This window comes from Alosa alosa, chromosome 16 (genome assembly GCF_017589495.1).
Source record: "Alosa alosa isolate M-15738 ecotype Scorff River chromosome 16, AALO_Geno_1.1, whole genome shotgun sequence".
Classification (NCBI taxonomy): Eukaryota; Metazoa; Chordata; class Actinopteri; order Clupeiformes; family Clupeidae; genus Alosa; species Alosa alosa.
The window spans coordinates 19,440,415-19,463,259 of NC_063204.1; the positions used below are offsets into that span (position 1 = coordinate 19,440,415).

At 41.9% G+C, this 22,845-nt stretch overlaps 2 protein-coding genes across 2 annotated transcripts; one reads left to right on the forward strand and one right to left on the reverse strand.

The window, feature by feature from the left end:
- The first annotated feature begins 5,560 nt into the window (after nucleotides 1-5,560).
- On the forward strand, nucleotides 5,561-16,821 carry pabpn1 (poly(A) binding protein, nuclear 1). The gene is given in 8 exon segments (XM_048266479.1): nucleotides 5,561-6,028; nucleotides 8,216-8,324; nucleotides 8,963-9,030; nucleotides 9,359-9,465; nucleotides 10,634-10,721; nucleotides 11,240-11,388; nucleotides 16,488-16,624; nucleotides 16,627-16,821. Coding segments are annotated over 8 exon segments (846 nt in total). The 5' UTR covers nucleotides 5,561-5,893; the 3' UTR covers nucleotides 16,680-16,821.
- A 1,085-nt stretch (nucleotides 16,822-17,906) lies between these two features.
- ngdn (neuroguidin, EIF4E binding protein) lies at nucleotides 17,907-22,544 on the reverse strand. The gene is made up of 11 exons (XM_048266505.1): nucleotides 22,484-22,544; nucleotides 21,880-21,939; nucleotides 21,682-21,753; nucleotides 21,442-21,579; nucleotides 21,264-21,348; nucleotides 21,114-21,166; nucleotides 20,920-21,037; nucleotides 20,553-20,727; nucleotides 18,962-19,109; nucleotides 18,793-18,853; nucleotides 17,907-18,053 (listed from the first exon to the last, which is right to left on the reverse strand). Exons 1-11 carry the CDS (start codon nucleotides 22,505-22,507, stop codon nucleotides 18,034-18,036), a joined length of 954 nt encoding a protein of 317 aa, XP_048122462.1. The 5' UTR covers nucleotides 22,508-22,544; the 3' UTR covers nucleotides 17,907-18,033.
- Nucleotides 22,545-22,845: the final 301 nt, after the last annotated feature.

Below are 22,845 nucleotides of genomic sequence, written 5' to 3' on the forward strand. Positions count from 1 at the left end.
CCCCCAAAAGCCCCTTCAAGATCAACACTTTGTCACGCGAGCAGTTGGGACTCTCTACATTTTGTACTCGCAATCTTAACCCCACCACGTCACGGAACCCCACACCCACCCCAGCACCACGGAACCCCACCACTACCACACCACAACGAAACCCCCCCTCTACCCCAGCGCGGATTCCCCCGTCTACCACAGCAATTGTCACTTCCACCTCCACGCCCACCGTTGCAAAGTCCAGCCAAAGGGATGTTGGATTTCTGACACACTCCACACCAAGGCGACCACGCACACACCTTACTTGTCTCCAGCTGTCCATTCTGCAGTCGTGCTACGAGACGTGCGCTCATCCCAACGCACTCGAATGTGAGGCTGTCGGAACTGAGCTGGGGTTGCCCCTCAAAGTTGTGCAAATCTGGTTCCAAAATACGCGGGCCAAGGAAAAGAGATGGAGGCTTCAGCAGGAAAAGCTGGTAAGTCCTGTGGGCACAATTTGCAGATGTGATCTCTGATTCATATGTGTAACTGTCACTGTATAGTTGTTTATAAAGTTGCTTACTGTGTATAACTGTAAAAAAAATATAACCACATTGTTTATAATCACCTAAATTGTTTTATGTATCCTACTACTTCTAGTCTCCAAGTTCAGACCCCTCTAAGAAGGTCGAAATCAGCGCAGCCAGCTACCTGCAGTATAATGCTCTAAGAGCCAACCGTCCCATCCTCCCCAAACCGGTTCAGCTGACAGTCGTGGAGCCCTCACAGCCGCCAGGCGTGGGACAGCCAGCAGGCCGTGAGACCCTTCGGGGCCGCTGCGAAGCCTGCAACGCGACGTTCGAGTCCAGAGCGGCTGCACGCGCACACGTTTTCTCCCCACGCCATCTCGCCACACTTAGAACCACTAACTTTGGCCAACCAGCAGCGCTTCTCAACAATGGCTCTAGCACCGGGGGAGCGGGTTCTAATGCGAGTGTTGCAGCCGTGTCTTCGACCCCATCGCCAGCCAGCAGCACCACCAGCTAAGGTCTAGACCTAGTCTAAGCAAAAAGACATTGGACGCATTAAGACCTTGAGCTTTTAATAGACTTGAAATGGGTGCTGGTCTTTCAAGCAAACCTTCTTTGTGTCTCCAATACCGAAGGGGCCCCCAAATTGCTCACCATCCTTTTCCCTCTCTCTTTCTGGTCTTCTGCTGGGTGTGAACTCAAGATGATTTTAATCCAACAGGGCTCATTCGGTTACGTTTTACCCCACATGACTTTACCTAAAGTAATTACATGACCACATCATCTTGACCTTAGCTCAGGATTTTGTGGTTGTGGTCATTACCCATCGTGTTTAGAGATGTGTTGATTCTGAATTTCACAGTTGTAACGTGTGTTCATGGACCATATATTTAGGCAGGTGTGCCTCTTAATGGGATATGTTCTCATTTCAAAGAGTTGAAATATGAACTTGGTACTATCATCTTTTGAGATGGCATCCTCAAAACTTATTACAACTTTTACTTTTGTCAAAGTATGCCTCCATATGTCCCTTCGTATGTATGTTTTCCTGTCAATGTCTACAGTGGTTTTCCCATAAGTAGGTGGTTAGATGAGGATTTTTCCCCCCAGTCAAATGATCAGAAACCTGTGATGAGGTATGTGTTGGACAGGTGTTTCCATTTTAGTGGTAGGGTGGGGAAGGAAAGCCTTTGGCCAGAATGGATGAAACACTGGTTGACTGATATGAAGGTTCATTTGGAATTTCAGGAGAAATTAGAGAGACTGCTTGGAAATCTGGAAGTGCTGTTACAATGGCTTCCATCAGGAAGCAGACATTTTGAATCGGAGTCACAATGACAATCTGAGAGAGAGAGAGAGAGAATAGATATAGACTAATAAAATCAGATACTTTTCATATAGCACTTTGGTTGTTTAAGTGAGAGAGACTAAGCTTTTAAAATGAAATTGCTGCGCAAAATACATGTTGCATAACAAATATTTTACTGTAATCAGATACTATACCTGCTTTGTGGTCCTCCTACTGACCTAAATCACCAGTAATAAACAGGAACACATTTTTAAGATCAGCTAAAAAGACTATATACGGTATAACAGTCATCCAGTTTTTTATTTGCTCTTAAGATAAGTAAAAAAATGTTTTTAATTAAGTTAATATACAGAAATTGAGTTGATGTACAATAATGTATCCCAAATGAGATCACTCTCAGAAATCAGTTGGTATTGACAAGAAAGTACAGGGTCTGTCATTTGCGTAGGTATATATTTTTCATTCATTGTCTTGATGCATTGTATGCTCTTGCAAAGTTTTCTGTTTTCTGCAGTCATGCAGTTCTGGATAACCAGCAAGAAGAGGGTATGGTGTTAATGTTAAGGTGTCCCTTTACTGTTATGGACTTTCACAAATCAGTATATTGTTATTTGGATGGATGGAGCAAAAAGGAAGTGCCGTTTGAAGGACATAAAATACTAAAGATGTTTTTTTCTTTTTAAGTTGTATATTGTTATTATTAATAATGCTATTAATAGTTTAACAAAATGCAAAGTTAAAAAATTAAAACTTTTTTAAAGAATTCTATTATGAAAAAAAAAAAGATATTCCAAAGTTATTCTTCCTTTGCTGTCTGTCATTAAAAAACCAAAAAGCAATCTTGAGGTTGACAGAGAGCGGAAGAGACACTCTTAATGCAAACTGTACAGGAACTCTCAAAACCTTGACACTTTGAGCTAGTCCAAGATTTTACGCATGAGCTACAGATGATGAATGCATTTCAGCCAACACAACATGGGGCACTTGATTGTGTATTCAACGACTAGATGCTTTTAATATACTCTTGTTAATTGCTTATACTTTTGTAACACGTTGTGTTGAGCTGTAGCTCATGCACACAAAACATGGACTGGGTTGCAGTGCTATACGCTACAGAAATGGGAACACGCAGTGTTGCACTGTTCAAAGTAGATAGGTGGTTTGTTTCTTTTTTATTCTAATCATTTTTCATCACTTGATTATCACTTGTTAACTGTACTACTATTGCCATTTATTCATCACTGTTTTGATTACTATTGATTCATGACGGTTTTAATTGCATCTCTTAACCTGTGAGATGGCATTGGTATGAATATTGAACAATAATGGTGGCAGTGTTGTTTAAACTTATTAGATTTTTTGATTAAGCTTGTTTTCTTTTCTTTCCTCACTCTTGTACCTTCATTTTGTGTTGATTCCCATTCTGTTTTCTTACACAGAAGTGAAATAAAAAAAAAAACAATTGAACTTAATGTTTGGTATCTGTTAAATTGACAGGTGGACCTTTTTTGTAGAATTTTCCATTTTGTTAAGTAACCACATTTCTTCTTCCAGAATTACCCAAGTTACACAAATACTTAGGGTTAAAGTAACACAGTGTAGCTCTTTTACCTTTAAAAAATGGCTTCAAACTCATTTTGCTACGCTGATACTGGAATTTCTGACAACGCCAATGTGTTCCTGGAATGCCTGGTATTGCACTACATAACAGTTGTAGACAGTACATTGAAAAATTGACAGAAATGGGTACAGACAGAAACTGAGAGTAACTTTGTGTTACTTTAGATAAAAAAAAAATGACTAATGTTAATTTACAGTAATGTCCACATATTTACATTTTCTCATTTGTCATAAATAAATGTTTGATCACTTAGTTTAAGTTAGTTATACCAGTAATGGTTTTCACTTCAGAAAAATGTGTAACATGTACTTGACTTTTATCATTAGAGCTGTTTGAGATGATTAAGCCCGAACCCAAAATGTGTTTAAGATGCCTGCTCATCTGAACCACCAATATCACACTGGGGCCTCTCTACCACCACAATTGAGCAATTCTTCTGACCACTCCATTGCCCTTACCTCCTATTACAATAGAGCAGTAGTTACTATGCAGTAGTTTACCACTGGTGATGCATAAACCACAGTACTGGTAATTTAGTTTTACCACATGTTTGTGCACCTTCTTGTCTAAAAATGATCTGTCAGCTGATGTCCCCATGCATGTGCTGGCTCTACTGCAACCAAAGTATGCACTGATATCATGATCCCGGGGTCCTGCTGTCTCTGACATCGTCTCTGCTGATGCCTGCCCATCTGTCTGTCTGGCACAGTCTGTCTATGCCGGCGTCACCTCGGACACCTGATACAGTAGCGTCTCAGTGACCTGCCCTGCCCCATTTCAGCAGCAGGGTCTGGTGCTATGTTGTAGGAGGATATCGCATAGCAAACATGTGTTCCTTGGGTATGTAAGGAGATGCACATTAAATGGTTATTTTTTTGTGTATCTTTATAGAGGGTTACATTTAAGGACATTGTTTTTTATTTTCCCTTCCTGCCCATAGAGGGGACATTTAAGGATATGGGGAACCTCACTTGTCTGACATGTTGGGGGGCTAGTAGTAGTTTCTGGTGGAAGTTATGACAATCTTCAAATTACTATAAAGAATGTGCTCAGTGACATTAAGGACATTATTATAATTTTCTACCATATAATATGAGTTTTAACACATGCTTACCACATTACTCCATGGATACAGATGCTCTGCAACCCAGCAACCATGCAAAGAACTGATGGGGCTTTTTTTCACTGCATGCCCAGAAACATAAGATGCTTACTATATAGCACATTGCGCCATTATGCATGAAATGCTGAAACCTATATGCTATATTGGTTAGTCTTTCGTTCCATTTTCCTGCATGGGTATCAGATTGTTGTCTGGTGATATACTTGTTTACTACGCCTACTTAAGAGCAAACAAGACATAAAGCTTTGACACCCCTGTTTTAACCTCACAACAGACTAAATGTCTTCATGGCAGCCTTCTTCCCAACATGGCAATATTAGTGTATAATACTGGCTTCAATAGGGAATGTCAGGTTTTACAGCCTATGAAGTTCAAGCCATTGAAATCCATCCCCAGAACACCTAAAGATGTACATGTAGGTTACACTTCTCAATGTATCAACAATGTTTAAACGAGTGCTTTTTTAAAATTACAGCAAATAAAAATGTGAGTGGGTCTTAGTCATGGTGTGTCCAGTTTGTTTTTTTCCCAAATAATTAAAAAATGTCCTATTATATATTTTCTACTCATGTAGAGGCTGTTTTTGAGGCTATTCAACAGCATTCAGATTAACATTTCAGTTTCACATCACTTCACTATACTAGTCACATATAAATATATATATGTTTGTGTCTGGTCTATTAATCTTTAAGAATTAATCAGCTTATATATTCGAATCGATACCAGTTTTTAACTGTAGTGTCTGGGAGTAGAGATGAAGTGCTGACACTCTCCCATCCACATTAGGCCAAATTTACGACATACACGTAGACAGGCTTCCACTCTGCCCTCATCTGAATGACGCTACCGTCGTCGAATTGTAGTTTGAATTGTAAAACCACATTAGCCAGAGGACAGAAATGCCCTGCCATAGAACCAATCGCTACCCTCAAATCATGGTGGAGGCGTGTCTTCAATGTGCAAGTGACGAATAAGCAATCAATGTGTCGCCCGCAGTGATCTGAAACCCCACCCCCGGCATCCATTTCTGTTCTGGAAGACACGGTGCTCGCGAAGAAAATCGTTGCTTTTAAATTTTATTTTAATGTAATTCTCCTACAATCTGGACTCTGTCTTACGAACATTATTAAGAAAAACCAGCCGGTCTGAGTCGTCACATTTTTCTGTCTGAGAAATCGTACAGGCTTTTCAATCGAGGCGGGCCTTTATTCCCCATTTTAACTTTCCTGAGCGGCGTTTTCCGCCGTTTTTTTTTCGCTAGCCCCACTCACTATCCCCTCCGTGTGAGTAGGGGCCTGTAGTGTAGCCACGAGGCGTGTTGGACCAGCGGGAATCGGGCGATGGCGGAGTTTGGTAACGGATTGGCGGAGGAATCTCTGCTGGACTCAGATCCAGGACACCCAGAACTTGAAGACCCAGGTGTCGGCGACGAAGAGCCAGGATTAGAAGAGGGAGAGGCCGCTATTGAGGACCCGGTGAGTGAAGGGCACATAACGTTAACGTTAAATACGCCTAGCTGCTAGCTGTATGGCGTGCGTGTTGTTGGAAGTCAGTGTATCATAATTGAACACAACATTTGGATTTTTCCCAAGGTGACTAAATGCTAAAGCCTACACACAATTAAACTCGTGCTACACACCATGTAACTGCTACCGCCGGGTTGCGTTATCCGCCATTGTGGCTCACGCAGTGCAGCAGAATCGGATGGTGACATGCGTGGTGTTGGCGGCCATGTTGGCGCAGCGTTGGTTGTGGTTCCCTGCGCCAGAGCTGTCGACCTAGTGGGGAAAAAAATCTTCGTCGCAAAAATGCGAGACGGAGATGTAAGAGACAGGGGCGAGGATAGGACAGGCCGCCATTAGCAGCAGTGTGAGTCTATCCGCCGAGAAGGAAAGAGTTGACGGTAAACACGCCTCCTTTCTTATTCGAATTGGGTCTGTTTTCAGCAGCTTTTCAGTGTGGTGCTAGGAAAGACTTGTTCTTACATTGTCAACTTTTTGGAAAGATATGGCCATTGTCAGTCGTTAGCAAGGTAGCTAACATGTTTCGCAAAGCGAATGTAAACGGTATGCGGCACTGACATCAGTGAATAGAGTTAATGTTGAGCTTTGCAAGCGGGTTAATAGTTATGGTGATGCGACTATCACTGGTAACGTTAACGTTAGCCACAAATGGCCTTCTTGTTAGCTGCTAAGGGACATTGTGAGATGGCCGGCAAGTTGGATAAAGTGGCTTAATCTCGGAGGTGGAATGGCAGATTTAAACCTATTAAATAATTGTGATGCTGGATAGCGAGACAAGCTGCTACTTAATGTAACGTTAGTTGTTTCCAGCAACGGGTAAGTCATAGAAACTCTTATTACCCTGACGTTAGACCACTAGATAATGCAATTAAATGTGTATGTGTGTGTGTGTATATATATATATATATATATATATATATATATATATATATATATATATATATATATATATATATATATATATATATATATATATATATATATATATATATATGTATGTGTGTGTGTATATATATGTGTTTCTTATTTTTATAGAATGCTTTTGATGCATCTTAACATGCATTTACTTAGCCTGCAAGGTAATATCATTTGAAGATTTGTTTTAATCCACGAATGTGTTTGGCGTGTGTATGGTGTAGCTAGCTCAAGATCTGTGCTCACAAGACATGGGGTGCGGTACTCCAGAGGATGCATCTCTTTCCCTTGCAGAACGTTGTCTTTCTTCGGAAGGTGTTTGTTAAACAAATTTAGTATGATTTCGTCGTGTTTCAGGTGCTGACAAAGGCAGACGATTTACATTCATTTTAGTGATATAGGTGTTATGCTATGTCCCTTAAAAATCAGCTGTGAATTGAATTAGTAACTCCTTTATGTGGCATCGTGAAGACCTGGACTGGATTCAATTGTGATAAGAGAGGGCATCACATGCGAGTCGATTTAGGATGGAGCTGGAGCGGCTCTCGTTGCCCTGCAATGCAGCAGAGATGGGAGGGCAGGCTCGTGTGTGTGTGTGTGTGTGTGTGTGTGTGTGTGTGTGCGCGCGCGGGCGTGTGCGTGTGTGCGAGAGAGAGAAACTGTATGTGTTCGTGTGAGAGGATGCCACCGTGCATGCAGACAGGCATGTCGGTAGTGTCCACGACAGTGGCACTGCAGCAGCGACGGGGGCGTCTTTGCTGAGTGGACAGTCTGAAGTTGAATGGTTAATGGACATGCCTCTGAAAGACCTCGGCCCATCGTGTCTGTACGTGCATGCCTTCAGTTTGCCCGTGGTAGCTGCTGGAACGGGGTCAAACGGGGCTGCAGCCGCTTGTGGCGTAATGCCCCGACGTTACTGAGATGAATGTGCCAGCATCCAGCTAGTCTTCCCATCTCCACTATGGAGAATCGTCTAGCTTATTTGTCGATGTGATGTGTTAGTTTTATGCACTTTTATGATTTAGAAATTATACACAAAATACAATTTGAATTTATGTAATTTGGATAGGGTGTTGATTAAGAGGAAATTGAGGAATTCATCAGTGGTTAACATTGGTGTGTAGTGTATTCTGTGTGTGTGTGTGTGTGTGTGTGTGTGTGTGTGTTAATTTGTTTTTGCTTCTGTCCCATCTTCTTTTCTGTCTACCCCACTATGGACTGTAGGAACTGGAGGCGATCAAAGCCCGGGTGCGAGAGATGGAGGAGGAAGCGGAGAAGTTGAAGGAGCTACAGAACGAGGTGGAGAAACAGATGAACCTGAGCCCTCCACCCAGTGAGTGTGTGTGTGGGGGGGGGGGGGGGTGAGATGACAAGAAACGAGCAGGAGAACAGCAAGTGTCGTGCAGCTCAAGGAGAGCACTGCAGTCAATTCACTGCACTTGCATCAAAGACGGTATCATGTACCAGTTGCATCTAGCAGAGGGAGACAGAAACCACTATGGTCCTGTTTGGCATCCCGGGTATCTGTTCAGATGAGGCATCCGTTCAGCCTTATAAGCTCTTATGTCAAACAGGCTTGTAGTCACTTACCAGGTATTTGTGTTTAAAATATGAACCTTTGCATTTTTCAGCTCTCCTTATGTTCCACAAATCTGAAATATGAGTACCTCCTCAACTTTACAAGTAATTGGCTGTCGGGCGCTTACCTTTTTTACAGTATGTTGTTCGATGCTGAACATAATTTTATTGTCCTAGTACCTTTGCAATCACGGTCGAGCCCAAATTAGTGTATCGTATCTTGTGGATGGTGTTTGTCTTGAATTGCATCTATTGTAGAATTCTCACACAAGTATTCTCCAGCTTGTGTTCAGATGCCATGTGTTAAAAGAAGATGTATGCTGTGTATGAGCATACATCTCTAAATAACGATGTGGTCCCAACGGCTAAATAACGATGTGGTCCTTTCTCCAGCTGGTCCTGTCATCATGTCCATTGAAGAGAAGATGGAGGCAGATGGGAGGTCAATCTACGTCGGAAACGTAAGTGTGTATTTTGTGCTTTCAGTACTGTTCAGGACACATGGGAATCGTTTGATTGGTTCTCCATCTTCAGTTTATGCAGGGTATTAATAACCAATAACTAATAAATGAATTACCAACCCACGCAGGTGATGCCAACTGATTTGTTTGGGTCCATTAATATAAGTAAATAGTCATTCATTGCATTTGAAAGACAGTGTGTATTCTTTGTTGTCTTTTATGTACCAGTACAGTCAAATATGAAATGACTAAAAAAATGCATTAAAATTATTCTACTTCCTGTGCGGTTTTGGTTTGAGTGACCTCACTTCCTCCCTCTGTCCACCAGGTGGACTATGGTGCCACTGCAGAGGAGCTTGAGGCTCACTTCCATGGCTGCGGCTCCGTAAACAGAGTCACTATCCTGTGTGACAAGTACACAGGCCACCCCAAAGGGTATTACGCCACTGTTGTGGTTTCTCTGCTATTTTCTCACTAAGGATGTAGGAATGTTTGAGATCCAAGTGTAAATCAGAATGTTATTCACCAAGCCCTATATGTTCACAAAGTTACAAAGGAACTTGCTACATGTTTGCTACATTTGTTATGTGTAAAGCCTGTCTTTATGTAGATATCAATGTTGTCAGCTGCAAGAGAATGTGACTGGTCCTACATCAGGAAGGGAGTGGCTAATCAGACGCATGCATTTAATTAAAAAATGATAATCTAAAATCTATTTGAGCTATAATCACATGTGGACATGCAAGGACATCATATTGATTGACTTTGCCACACAGCATTTTTTTTTTAAATCTAGTTTAGCAGGTTCGTCCCAGCATGTAGCTTTACAGTGGATTAATATAAATCTATTTATGTAGATTTACATTTCACAAATGACTGGTTTAAGACCGCTGAGTGGGCTGACCTTTCTTCAATAAGGTTGTGTGGTAGTTAGTCATGTGGTATAGCTGTTCTCTTGTCCTACTTGAATAATGCAAAGCTTCCTCCTTTGGGCTAGTTTGGCATCTAATTGTAACAGTTTTTGTCTAAAGCAGACAGACGGTGTCAGGAAGGCTAGTTGTCCCCTGGAGTTGTCCTAAAAAGCAGGAGGAGTAGCTATGTAGGTCAGCACTGGGCCTAATGGCCTTTGGACATCTCTCTTTATTACAGTTCAGTGAGTTTGGGGAGCCTATCTGACGGTGGCAGAAATGCACATGAGATGAGGAAGCTGTGGCACAGGAGGACCCTATTTGGGTCCTGTGGGGGACAAGGTTCGGGTCTGACCCATGGTCGTTTCCTGCTCTTGTCCCATCTCTCTTCCGCTTGCTTCCTTGTCAGTCTTCGCTGTCCTATCTGAATAAAGGGGGGGGGGGGACAAAATATACTTTTAAAAGGATTGCATTTAGTATGGGGAGTACAACAGTAATATGCAACTGTAGGTTTAAAGAACAATACCCCAGCAACAATGAAGTAGTCAATTGTGCTCTTCCATCCTTCCAATAAATGTGGTGGAAAAACTGTTGATATGATCATACATTAGGCATCCATTTCATTACCTGAGATATTGACTTTAAAAAGAGTCTTTCAATGAGTATTGATTTTTGTGCGTGCGGTCTGGTTACAGGTTTGCGTACATCGAGTTTGCAGATAAGGAGTCTGTGAGGACAGCCATGGCACTAGACGAATCCCTCTTCAGAGGACGACAGATTAAGGTGAGTGTTGAGCGCTCTGTCTCCCTCTTGGAAGTGATTTCTCCTACTCAAACATCAAGTAGATTATCTTCGTACGCAATCATATTATCGGACTGCCTGAAGGATGACTACCTTTTCAATGACCCCATGCTTGTATGTACACTGCCCAGGATCATTATGACTACTTTGGATACAAGGTTGGTTTCATTGAAATTCTTATGGAAATAAAAAACAGGCCTGCACATTAAAGCCAGTTGTGGAATTTGTTTGGGCCATTATAAATCCTCCGCTATTGAATTTGCAATCAATCATTCTTGAGATGTAACGCAAAAACTAAATTAATTTCAGTCGGCTCCATTTGCATTCAGTCGGCCCCAATGGCAATACCTTGCTCAATGTACAGAATGCATATTGTGTCCCAATGAGTCTAGTTCTGCTCCCATCTTGCTGTATACATGGTAGTGTCAAGAATATTTTTAGGTACTTCCTTTGAAGAGCTTATTTTAAGAGTAGCTCACAGTTTTTCTTCCTTTGGGCAGGTCGGCGCCAAGAGAACAAACCGACCAGGAATCAGCACCACAGACCGCGGGTTCCCCCGTGCTCGGTTCCGCTCGCGGGTCAACTTCTCATCCAGGTCACGCTACTACAGCGGCTACACGCCACCCAGAGGCAGAGGACGGGCCTTCAGGTGAGAGCGGACGGCCAGTTCCACTTTCTCTCTGTCACACACACACACACACACACACACACACACACACACACACAAGGAAAGAGAGGAGGTGTAGTGAGATGAAGATTGAATTAAGTCTGAGCATTGCTTAAGAAAAGAGTAAAAGATGATTCAGGTCGGATGAACCCTAAGGATGGCGATTGGGTCTTTGAGTGAGAGAAGCATTAATGACACACCAGGAAGAGAGTATTTTAAGGGGATGGTGTGTCTGGAGTAGGCATTGTTACTGCAGCAGGTCCTGATCTTCAGTCAGACTCCAGACAGATAAGATGGGTTTAAACCAGAGTTCACGACTTCTCCAGGGAAGGTAGAAGCAACTGTGTCTGGTTGTGGTTTTGGCTAAACTCTCTTGGCTGGTAGTAATTTTGAAGACGTGTGTTAAACTCTGTAACTAGGGTAGAGTGTAGTGTACACACAGCAGGACCTGCTCTAGATTTTTACTCCAGCCTGGCAGGTGCTTGCTTTATATAGGGGCTTGCATGTGATGGCTGTGTTAAAGTCTGGTCATTCAGGACTATTATAGAGCAGGGCAGTTCTATTCTCTTCCAGCTAACTGCTGACCAATTGCACTCTCCAAACAAAATGTTATGAAGGACTGTTTTTGCTGAACAGTAAGTCTGCTACTCTTTGGTCAAACCAATAGGCTGAAGTCGAATGGCATTGGAGACTGCAAAGGATGGCCTGTAATGGTGATATGATGGATGTGTTTGGCTGTACACGGCAGGTCTTGTTGTCTCATTGTTATTGCTGGTAAATGAGTTGTTAACGTTGATGTAGTTCTAGGATATTGTACTCTGCTGTGATTTGAGCTGCCCTTGTTCTCTGAGCTGGTGTGGGCCTGTGAATGATACTAGTGGCAGCTGTAGTCAGGTAGTTGAGAGAGGAGCCTGCAGGGGGGTGGGCGACCTTCAATAGTTATGTTTGTGCACAGTAGTGAAGTCAGTCGCTTGCATGTAAATCTGTAGAGTGCCCTCATTCTTGTGCAAGTGTTTTCTCCAACTGAAATATCAGGGGCAAACAAAGCATTGCGAAAATGGAAGCTTAGACATGGCTGGAGAACAATCACTATATTGGCTAAGCTGAATGCCCAGGTCATTACTGCCGTTGAATCCACTCGGCCAGGTTGGGATCCACAGTAGTGCAGTGGTGTATACTGTTTAGTTCTGCAGCCTGTTTCACCTGAAGCATTGACTGGTCATGAGAAGGAATGCACCGATATATCGGCCTTGTTGACTGATATTGGCATTACAAATTTATAAGATTTACTGATGGCCGTGTTTATCTGTTAGGTTGCATCAATGCTGCATTTGGAAAATCTTGTGCTATGAAGGCCTGAACGATTTGAAAATGGTTCAGCTTTTTTTAATGAATGTTAAAAAAAAAAAAAATCAGTATCTGTTATTGACATCGGCCCAGAATTTCACAATCGGTGCATCCCTAGTGATGGGGGGGGCGAGGCCCTTCACTCTTGCTGATGCTTATTGGTTGTCCTGGCCCTGTTGAGTCCTTGTGTGATTGACTGGGCCATTGATGGGATTGGCAAAAGGAGCTGAGTGCATGCCTTGTTTGTTGGTCTTCTCTGGTTGCCTTTTAACGTTTAACTGAGTTAAAACATCATTTGATGAAAATGGAGTTGGAGATTTTGTAAATTCTGTGTCGGTCTGTGGTAGTTGTTTCGCCTAAGTAAGAGAAAGATCAGACCCTGTGCTGTTATGATCATGTATCAGTCTGTACAAAAGTGTTCTTCTTACAGAGGTTGTTTGGACAAAAATGTGGCTGAGACTTAATCACTTAACCGCCCCCTAACTGTTAGTGCTAAGTGAGGAAGACATGCTCACAATACAGATACACAAAACAAACGTGTACGTATATATACACACGATCTGTAACCTCCTGCCTTCCCCTACCCCCACCCATGCGTGCTCTCTTGTTTTTATTTATTGCTGCTTTTGTTTGTTTATCAATTCATTTAGTTTGGTTGAGAGAAATACTTCAACGTAGGTGTTTGCATGCATGCAACACACATACACAGCATACGTTGCAAACACCATCACCATACAGATCATCTCCTAGTCATCGCCTCATATGTTCTGAACCCTGGCACGGGTGTGAGAGGTACCGAGCAGGCCGTCGAGTCTGTTTTTGCCTGGAGTGAGTGGGAACATTTCTTGAAAAACCCACAGCAATCTGGCCTTTTAACAGAAAAACTCTAAGCTTGGACATCAAGTAAGCTTTGCTGAGCTAAAATGTTGTTTTCGCCCAGCTGTTATTGATTATACTGGGTGGTTAAAGATCCAGTGTTCATTAACTGCATTTAATGAATGGAAGGGAAAAAAAACCCCTTGTCATCACAAATTGATTCAAGCTCAGTGTCAGTCACATATCAGTGCCTGGTTGCACTGTTGGCATCAAAAGTCTGGAACGATCAATTCTTAGACCTTTTGAAACAAAGCACTCTGGATGGTGACCAGCATTCATCGGCCCACAACGACCGCTCACACAACCCTGCTTTTTTAGTTAATTTATTATTTTATTTCTTAATTTGAGTTATAGCCATAAAGACACACACTGAACATGCAATTCAGTGCCCAGAGTTTATGCTGCAAGCTGCAGCCTTGGGCACGCAGGGGCTCACCAGAGGGCACGCGAAGTCCACTAAAGTCCATGTGACTTTCTCCTGACCAATCACAAACAGAATGGAGGGTTCATTCCTGCAGCCTGATGTTGACCTCTGACACTGATCTATTTGGCCTATCTGACCTCTGGTGTCAGCTCCAGCTTTGAGCCCTGACATTTTAGGGAGTGCTGGAGTATTATACTTGAACAGTTGAGGGGGGGGGTTGTGAATGCCAAGCAAGCTGTGTTGGTTTTGTGTTATGTATGGCTGTTGGAATGGATGTCCATGTAGTGTTGTATTATATGTGTGTATCTGTGTGTTTGTGGAGCCAGCAAGTTGTTTGAAGATTTCAGACTAGTTGAATGCATGCAGATATGTGTGTATGTTAAAAAACGAGATGTGCTTGGGTCTTAGCTGTATTGATCTGTCAAGAGTCTGGCCCATGCCGTGTGTCTGTGCGTGCGTGTGTGTGTGTTTACAAATTGGGCAGTGATGTGATTTGCATTAAGTAGCATTTGTGTATGGACATGTGGAACATGAGTGCTTTATGTTAAGGTTTGTTAAGGCTTCTCGTGTAGTTTGTGTTTGCAGTTTTTGCCCAAAAGTCTTGGATGTGTTGCGTGCGACTGTGTGGGTGTGCATGCGCGCTTGCGTGTGTGTCTGTACTTGTGGGGCAGTTGATGTCTGTTCCAGGGATTTCTCCCTACAGAGACCACAGGAGCCGCCCTTACACAGAGAGAGAGAGAAAGAGGGAGAGAGAGTGCCTTCACTGCCCCACCCCCCTCCCTGTCCCCTAACACAGGCGCACACTAATCAGTTGTAGCTGCGCGCACATACACACACACACACATCACATAGTGATTTAATGTTGGGAGAAACTCTTTCAGTGTCTCCAGCCACTTGAATTACTTTGCACACAGTTGATCATTGTGATTATTGTTTATGCCTGTAGGGGCCTTAATCACAACAATGGTATACATATTACAGATGAGAAATTTACAGATGAAATTATGCACTATTTATACTGTATTTGATCCTTTCCCCCCTTTTTTTTTCAAGTATTGATGACCAACCTCTCTGAACCATAGACATTACCCAAACACTACCACGCACAACTGCACCATACATGAAAATTGGTGTTTTTTTTTTTTTTTTTTTTTATAACTCTCAAATCAAACAAACCAAATATTTTAAAGAAATAATTAAGAAAAAAACTCACCCTCTTTTTCTCTCTCTTTTCCAGGGGCCGAGGGCGATCAACATCGTGGTATTCCCCTTACTAATAACCCCCACACTCTTCTTTACTATCATCTCCCCCTATTCCCTTAACAAAAAAAAAAAAAAAAAAAAAAAAAAAGTACCCCCAATAAAGGAAGAAAAAAAATCTCAGAAGAAAAAAAAGACAAAAAAAAGAGGAGAAAAAAAAAGACCCTCTCCTGGACAGACAGACTGACTGGCTGGCTGGATGCAGTGTGCGATTGTGTGTGCGCGTGCGTGTGCGGACGTGGTGCGGTCATCCTGGTAAGGTATCAAGTGGCCGTTTTGGGGGAGCTTGGGTGGCATTTTCTTTCTTGATCTGTTGATTTATTTTTTTGTTTTTTGTTTTTGTTTTTTGGAAAAAAAAAAAAGAAAGAAAAAAAAAGCTGTTATCTCAGGCTGCAGATGTCTCCTTGGTCTGGTTGTGAACCTCCCTCACCCCCACTTCTTTCTTTCTTTCACACCAAGTACAGGCTTTCTCCTGTTTTGTGTTCAGTACATCAAAAAATGCAAAGTTGAAAGAAAACCTTAAGAAAAAGATTACTGTATTGAATATGTGAACTTCGAACGAATAGCAAAGAATGTTGTTTAATTTTTTAAGTTATGATATTGGAGTATCATATATTACTTTCTTTTGCTTTTCTTTCTCCTCCCTTCCTCCTTCCTTTTTTGTACTCTAAGAAGCAGTTACCGCTCATCCTCTGTCTCCCTTTCCCTCCCATCGCTGTTTTTGGTTTGCGTTCCTTTCTTCCCACTGGTTCATCCCTCGCTTGCCTGCGTTCAGTCCCCCCCCCCCAGTGGTCACATGGTGGCCCTTTCAGTGTTCAGTGGATCATGCTTGTTTGGTTATTTCCACACTCATCTGTTGTTCGTCTCTCTCTCGGGCAGCGCCTGCGTAGTGTTCATCATTCTTTCTGCAGAAAAGCATGGCCAGAAACATGTTTGCCATCTTCACTGTTTTGGATTTTTCTTTTTTTTTTTTCTTTTTTCCTGCCCTGCATAGTAACCCTCCCTTTTTTATCTTCCCCTCATGGAGTCCCGCTTCCTGTGTCTAAACCACTCTCCCCATGAATCTCTTACTGTCACCCAAAACCCTGTCTTCTCAACCTCTCTATCCTTCACTCTCATTCTATCCTTTATCTCTATCTTTCTCTGTATATTAGACCACTTCTTGTCGTTTCAGGTTTCAGGACCAGTGGAGGCTGACCACTCCTCCTCAAGTGGCGGCGGCGCCCCCCACTGTCTCGGCGGCGTCTCTCTCTCTCTCCGCTCCTGCTATGCACACTCACCCCATTCTGTCCGTGTGGGGGGGGGGTGGGGGCAGGGCGACCACAGGCCCACTGCTGCTGGTATTTACTACAACAACAAGCGTTGAGCTCTCACACAAAACAAACAAGCAAGCAAACACACACGAAAAAAAACCCAGACATATTACACGTGCACACAAACACACAGGTACATGCGCACACACACATACGTACACAAACACTAGGCCAACAGCACGGCATACATCCCACCACATATATTAATATATATAAATCTAGAGAGAGAGGATGAGCCAGGCTAAGAGAGCTAAGCCCCACTAGCGGCAGAGGCGGAGTTTGGATGAGTGAGGAAGACCCAGCAAGGGGAGCGGAGAGTTGGGGAGGGTTCCAGGGCCCGGGCCCCTGTCTCTCTCTGTTTCTGTCTATCTCTCTCACTTTTCTCTTTCAGTGCGCAGGGCAGTCCATGGCATGGCAGGAGATCTTAGTGAGGGGGTTTGGGGCTGTAGGCATCAATTTATTTAATGGTGGAGAGCAGGACAGGGCTTTTATTTCCTTGGGGATTGGGGTGGGTCGGGGTGGGGTTTGTGTGGAAAGGTTTGGTTTTTTTGAGACGGGGGAGCGGGTTTGAACACAAAAAGAGAAAAGATGTTTTGCTTTTTTTATTTTATTTTTAACCCATGAGTCTGTAATTAGAAAAAAAAATAAAATAAAAAGAACATTGTGTAAAAATAAATGAAGGTTGTCAGTGTTTTCTATCCATAAAAATGTTTTATCTTGTGATTGTTTTGACTGATAGTTAAATAACTTCCCACAGGTCCTGGAATTTCTGGAATATGGAAATTTGATCCAAGTTATTCCAGACATGGAAAGTGTCTGGAATAAGTCAAGAAAAAAAATAATTTTTGGGGCAAAGTCATGAAATATCAGGGAATTTTGTTGTAGCAGTTTAAAGTTCTACTTGCCAAAATACATATTTTCATGCAGAATTCATGTATATAGCTCATTATTAGCTTTACTGCTTGCTTAAGTGGTTGTGGTTAGCCTAACCTTGTTTATTTCAGTGCCCATTTATTTGACACAAGATTCTTGAACGCTACGCAGCTACTCTGAAATCATTTAGTTCATTTGAGTAGGAACCCTGAGTTCCAGTTAGGTCAAAGGATGACAGTGGGTAAAATGAATCACATAACTCATAAAATTAATTTCATAGCAAATACATTTTACACAAATCTAAAATATCTGACGGTACATGTATGTCTGATTAAAGAAAGAGGCCAATTCAGTAACCCTTTTGACAGGTTTATTTCCTTAAAAATTAAAAAACCCAAGAAGTGAGATTAATTTGCAGCATACACATTTATTAAACCAAATGACAACAGCAAAAGCTGAATATATTTATGCACCAAGTTGAAAGTGAGCTGGTATGTAGTGGAATTTCAGCCGTTGGGCTTGTACCAGCTTGCTCTAACGACGTTTCTTGAAAGCTGTTGAAAGAACACCAAAAATATGACTTAAAAGTGTGGACATCTTAATCTGTTTGGAAAACAGTATTTCATAATACCATACCATTCATACCTAAACCTAGGTCTATAATAGTGTATAGTATGTTTGCCAGCAGCCAAACCAATGGATATCCTGTCTGCTGAATAACAGGTGTGGGTTTGGTTAGTACTATGTGGGAGACCTGGGTAAATTAGAGTAAGTTGGTGGGCTAGTAGAGGGTAGTCCTCTCTCTGGTCACAAAACGATACCAATGCAGCAATGGGTACACTAGCCACGTTTACATGGACAGTTTTTTTTTTTTTTTCATTCTGATTGAAAAAAGTGTGCTGTCTGTTTACACGGGGTATGTTCTATTCCGATCAGGTGCCCTCAAGCGCTTTACAATCTTTGATTGTGGAATAGCCGTTGTTGCCTACTTTTCCTTGAGAAGATGCAGCAGGCAGTCCGATTGACTGTATACATGGCTGTTCAATTTAAATATGAACGGACTACACCACCTCTTTCATTAAGATTAAAGTTAATGTAAACGTGGCTAATGAGACAATAAGATGTTACACCAAAAAATCTCATTGCAAAGAACAGGGGATTTCCCAGTATCCTGGCCCTTTCCAGGCAGCTAACTGATCTGCGCTAATGTCATTTGTTTTTGTTCATTTTAATTTACACACTAAAATAAGCTGCTCAAGCCCATTTAAATCAAGTTTAAATGATCAAACATACCCTTTCTTTTTGTGTTCTTCTTCATCAGTTTCTTCTTTTTGGTTCGTGGTTTTTCCATCTCCTACATTGAAGAACAGACAGCAATATCTTCATTAGAAATTGTAATGTAACGAAGCAGTTATAAATAGACCAACAAACTAGCAGTGTACAGAGGAAGTGGCAAACATACCTGTCCTTCCCCACCAATCAGTCCTGTGATGTCACCAAAACGTGTGATGTTGTTCAGCTGGGAGGTCATTCCTACCAGCCCTCTCTTCCTGACCTTCTGGTCCCGGGTCATACCAAGACGAACCATCATGGTCTCCTCATAGTTCTTCCTGTGGACCACAAATCTCTTCACTCACAAAGTGCAATGACAGTATGGGATGGAGAACTCCACACACACTTTAAAAGGTTTTATCAGCGATTTCAGGCCCAAAAAAGGCCGAAACATAAATGGTCATATTCATCTAATCTAAACAATCCGCTAGCTGTCTGCCCCATAAGCAGGCCGTCAAAAAAACGCGTCTCTGTAGGCAGCCTAGGCTCCGAGATCTGTACACAAAAACAATTGTTACCAACAAGGGTTGGCAACCCACTCAAAGGCAAAATAAAGTGTTTCAACTAGGGATGTAACGATTACTGGTATAATGGTAAACCGTGATAAAAATGTTGACGATAATAATTACCGTTTTCATTTCAAACATCATGATTATCACTGTTGATTACCGCGGTGTGGAAACTGTGTTTTAATCCCTCCAAGCTTCATCCGAGCCTGCTGTTGACATACAGTAGGCCTGGTACAATGGAACAAAACTGGTACCCTACTGATTCTGTTGTCTAATTGATGGTTTTAGTACGCTTCGGATTAGGCTACACCTGATTTTAAAAGGCGGAACTTTTTCACCGCAAAATGTGCACTACTGTAGCCACTCTGCTTCTTTTTATGTTCACGTCCACATTAAATCCATTCCACTCATGTTATCAGGAGAATACAGTAGCCTAAAGTTTTATTTTGAACACTTACTTTGGTCTCCCTCATTGGATCCCAATAACAGAAATAGCAAACTCCAAGTTATGGTAAGGTAAGTTAAGCTATAAGCACATAGCCAATTAAACATGAAGAAAAAAGTGAACGGGACACTTTTTGAAACTATTTCAGATTGTGTAGGCCTATCAGTGCTTTCTGAACTTATTGAACACACTTTTAGAAATACCGTGATAATACCGAAAACCGTGAAAATTTTAGTCACTATAACCGTTACATCCCTAGTTTCAACCAATAACCGACGAGATGCGCGTTTAGGAGAGTTTTAATTGCTTAAGGAGGGAGGAGCGAACTAGCTCTTTGTTTTGTTTGAACATCAACCGAAGTGACGCATCCCCGCTATCGCTGATACAACCTTTAAGAATTTAAACGTTTCAAATAAAAGGTTTTAAGGGATTTATTCCCATTTCCAACCCACTGGAGTTTCATACTAGGATCCCGACAACAGAATTTCAGTTATGTCTCATTTAAGATAAATGCAAATATACTTCAAATACTTTCATATACATTCAGCAGACATAAACGTTCATAAGTCCAGGGATCCCAGTCTGAAAGATAGCCAAAGTCTTGGGTCTTAAAGTCAAATGTATGGATCAAACTTTATTCCTGGGCAACTTGAAAAAAGTATATTTGCCCAGCAAAGAGAATGTTTGGTCTCAGTGTTTGACACTTGTGACTTTGCCCGTCTTTCAAATTAGGGATTTGGGGTCACTAAAGCTCCAAGCTCACTAACCTATGCTGTTCTTCCCGACTCTCGCGTTCAGTCTGGAAATCCTGCCGATCCCGGATCTCCTCTGGCGCGTCACTGTACTGCTGTCGCAGCTCCTGAATCACAGAACTACGTAGGGCGGCGCGTCTGTGCTTGTCGGTCAGCTCCTTCTTCCTGTCGGCCTCTGTCAGATCGCCATCTAAAGGGAAGGTCACAAGACAAAAGTAAAGATACAACAATCTAACAGACAAGTATATTATTAATTTGTGTCTAAATACATAAACATTTAAGATATTTTACATTATAAAAACCTAATGCCATCACCAGCAGCCATTTCACTTGATACATTTTTGTTAAGATGCTAGGTTAAGAGGTATAAGTTATTCTATACCATAATGCATTGGGGCAATTCGGGGAGGCACATATTTCTTTGCGGAGGAGCCGTCCTTCTTCTCAGAATCTCCAACATTCATGTCGTCATCCTCATCAGAACCCTCAGACTCATCCAGCTGAATAATCAAGAATAAAATATTATAATAATGAATAATGCACACTACTGTCAATAGGAATGGAGAGATTACTTACTTTGCTGACAAGATTGTCAGGATTAGGACGAAAATGCAGCGGATCATTTCTAGCTGAAAACAATGAGGGAAAAAAAAAAAAAGGTCACTGTGTGCCAATACTATATACACTATACCCATAACAACCACACCTGTTGTATTAGTATCTTACCAAGACTTCCTGTTACTGCTGTGCGGACCAATTTATCAATCTGATATTTCAACTTCTGGTCCAGTGGGCGCATCTTCTCTAAAATCTAGAGGAAATGAACAAATTACATTACATATAATGGGTACAACACACAGGCAAGGAGACACTTAGTTGTATGCAAACAGGCTTCAGTACACACAGTTCTGACAGTGACAAGTCTGTGGATGGCATCGTTGTCTTTCAAGCTCTTCCCCTCCGATTTGACACTGATCAGGTGTGTTACATCTTGGAGGTAGAACAACAGCAACTGGTACCTCAGATCGAGGTAGGACAATCCCTAAAACAGAATATTTTTTTATTACAGAAATACATATTAAACTCATAAAATAGTAAGTGGTATTGTCGAATATGAACGATTTAGGAAGGACTGTGTCGTTACCTTGGACGTTTGATATGCTTTATCCTTTACTTTCTTGATCAAGTTCTGGACGTGACTTGTGACTGACACTACCTTCAAAAATGATTAAAAATAAAGAAAATAATGCACAAACATACAAAACAAATTCTAGTAGGATGTCTTACGTACGTGTCCGGTAACGTTATACTCTGACTGACAAATGTTATTGTAGAAACTTACTTGTTCTGTGAGAGTGTTCAATAGTTTAACAGCAGCGGGCAAATCACCGTCGACCAAATCCTGGCACAAACAAAATTATGTTGCATGAAGTTTCTTCCCAAGTCAAGCCAAATTTAAGGGCAGCCATGAACTACTGGTTAGCACTTCGGACCTGTAACCAGTAGGCACGGCTGAAGTGTAATCAGCAAGGCGCCTAACCCCTCACTGCTCCCCGAGCTCACTGCGCCGGGATTAGTGTGTGCTTCACCTCACTGTGTGAACACTGTGTGCTGTGTGTGTTTCACTAATTCACGGATTGGGATAAATGCAGAGACCAAATTTCCCTCACGGGATCAAAAGAGTATATCTACTTATACTTACTTAAATACATGCATAACATTAACCGGCAAATATGTGGAGGGTAAATAAACATAAGCTTACACCGGCTAACACGCTAAAGTTCATGTCCTATCACTTCTTATCATGGAATTGTGTTACGCTATTCTTTTAGACTACAGGATTAAATGTATTGTAGGCCTATACTACTACTCTGGTAACAGTTATATACCAAACCAACGAAAGAGAACTTAAAATCGTTTATAATTTGCAATTGCCTGATACTCACGTTGCCATCCTGGGACGCCGCCATTTTGATTTCGTGACCGGAAGTGTTAACTACGGAAAGTGTCATGGGACATGGGCCCTTCGCCTTTCTAATGTCAATATATTTTATATGCTGTGACTTATTCAGATTCTAGTTACATCAACCAGTTTATAATTCTAACAATGGGTTTGCTCCTTGTTGGTGCCCCCGCGCAATCCCAATCCTCCCCCACCTTTCTTATGCAGCCCTGCCACTTAATCTACTAAACCCCTTCTACTGCACTTTTTACCCCACACACACACAATATTCCGAATGAGACGAATGATGTAGCCTAACCTAAATAGCATTTTCTGCATTAATGCAAATAGAGCAAATAGACCTCA

What these genes read in the sequence shown, in the direction of transcription:
- ngdn (XM_048266505.1), bottom strand. Translation starts at nt 22,507, where the DNA reads ATGGCGGCGTCCCAGGATGGCAAC. An exon ending in GACTTGTCACTGTCAGAACT is followed by an intron (nt 21,349 to 21,441) that starts GTGTGTACTGAA and finishes CATTTCCTCTAG; the next exon opens with ATTTTAGAGAAGATGCGCCC. An exon ending in AGTCGGGAAGAACAGCATAG is followed by an intron (nt 19,110 to 20,552) that starts GTTAGTGAGCTT and finishes TGTGGTCCACAG; the next exon opens with GAAGAACTATGAGGAGACCA.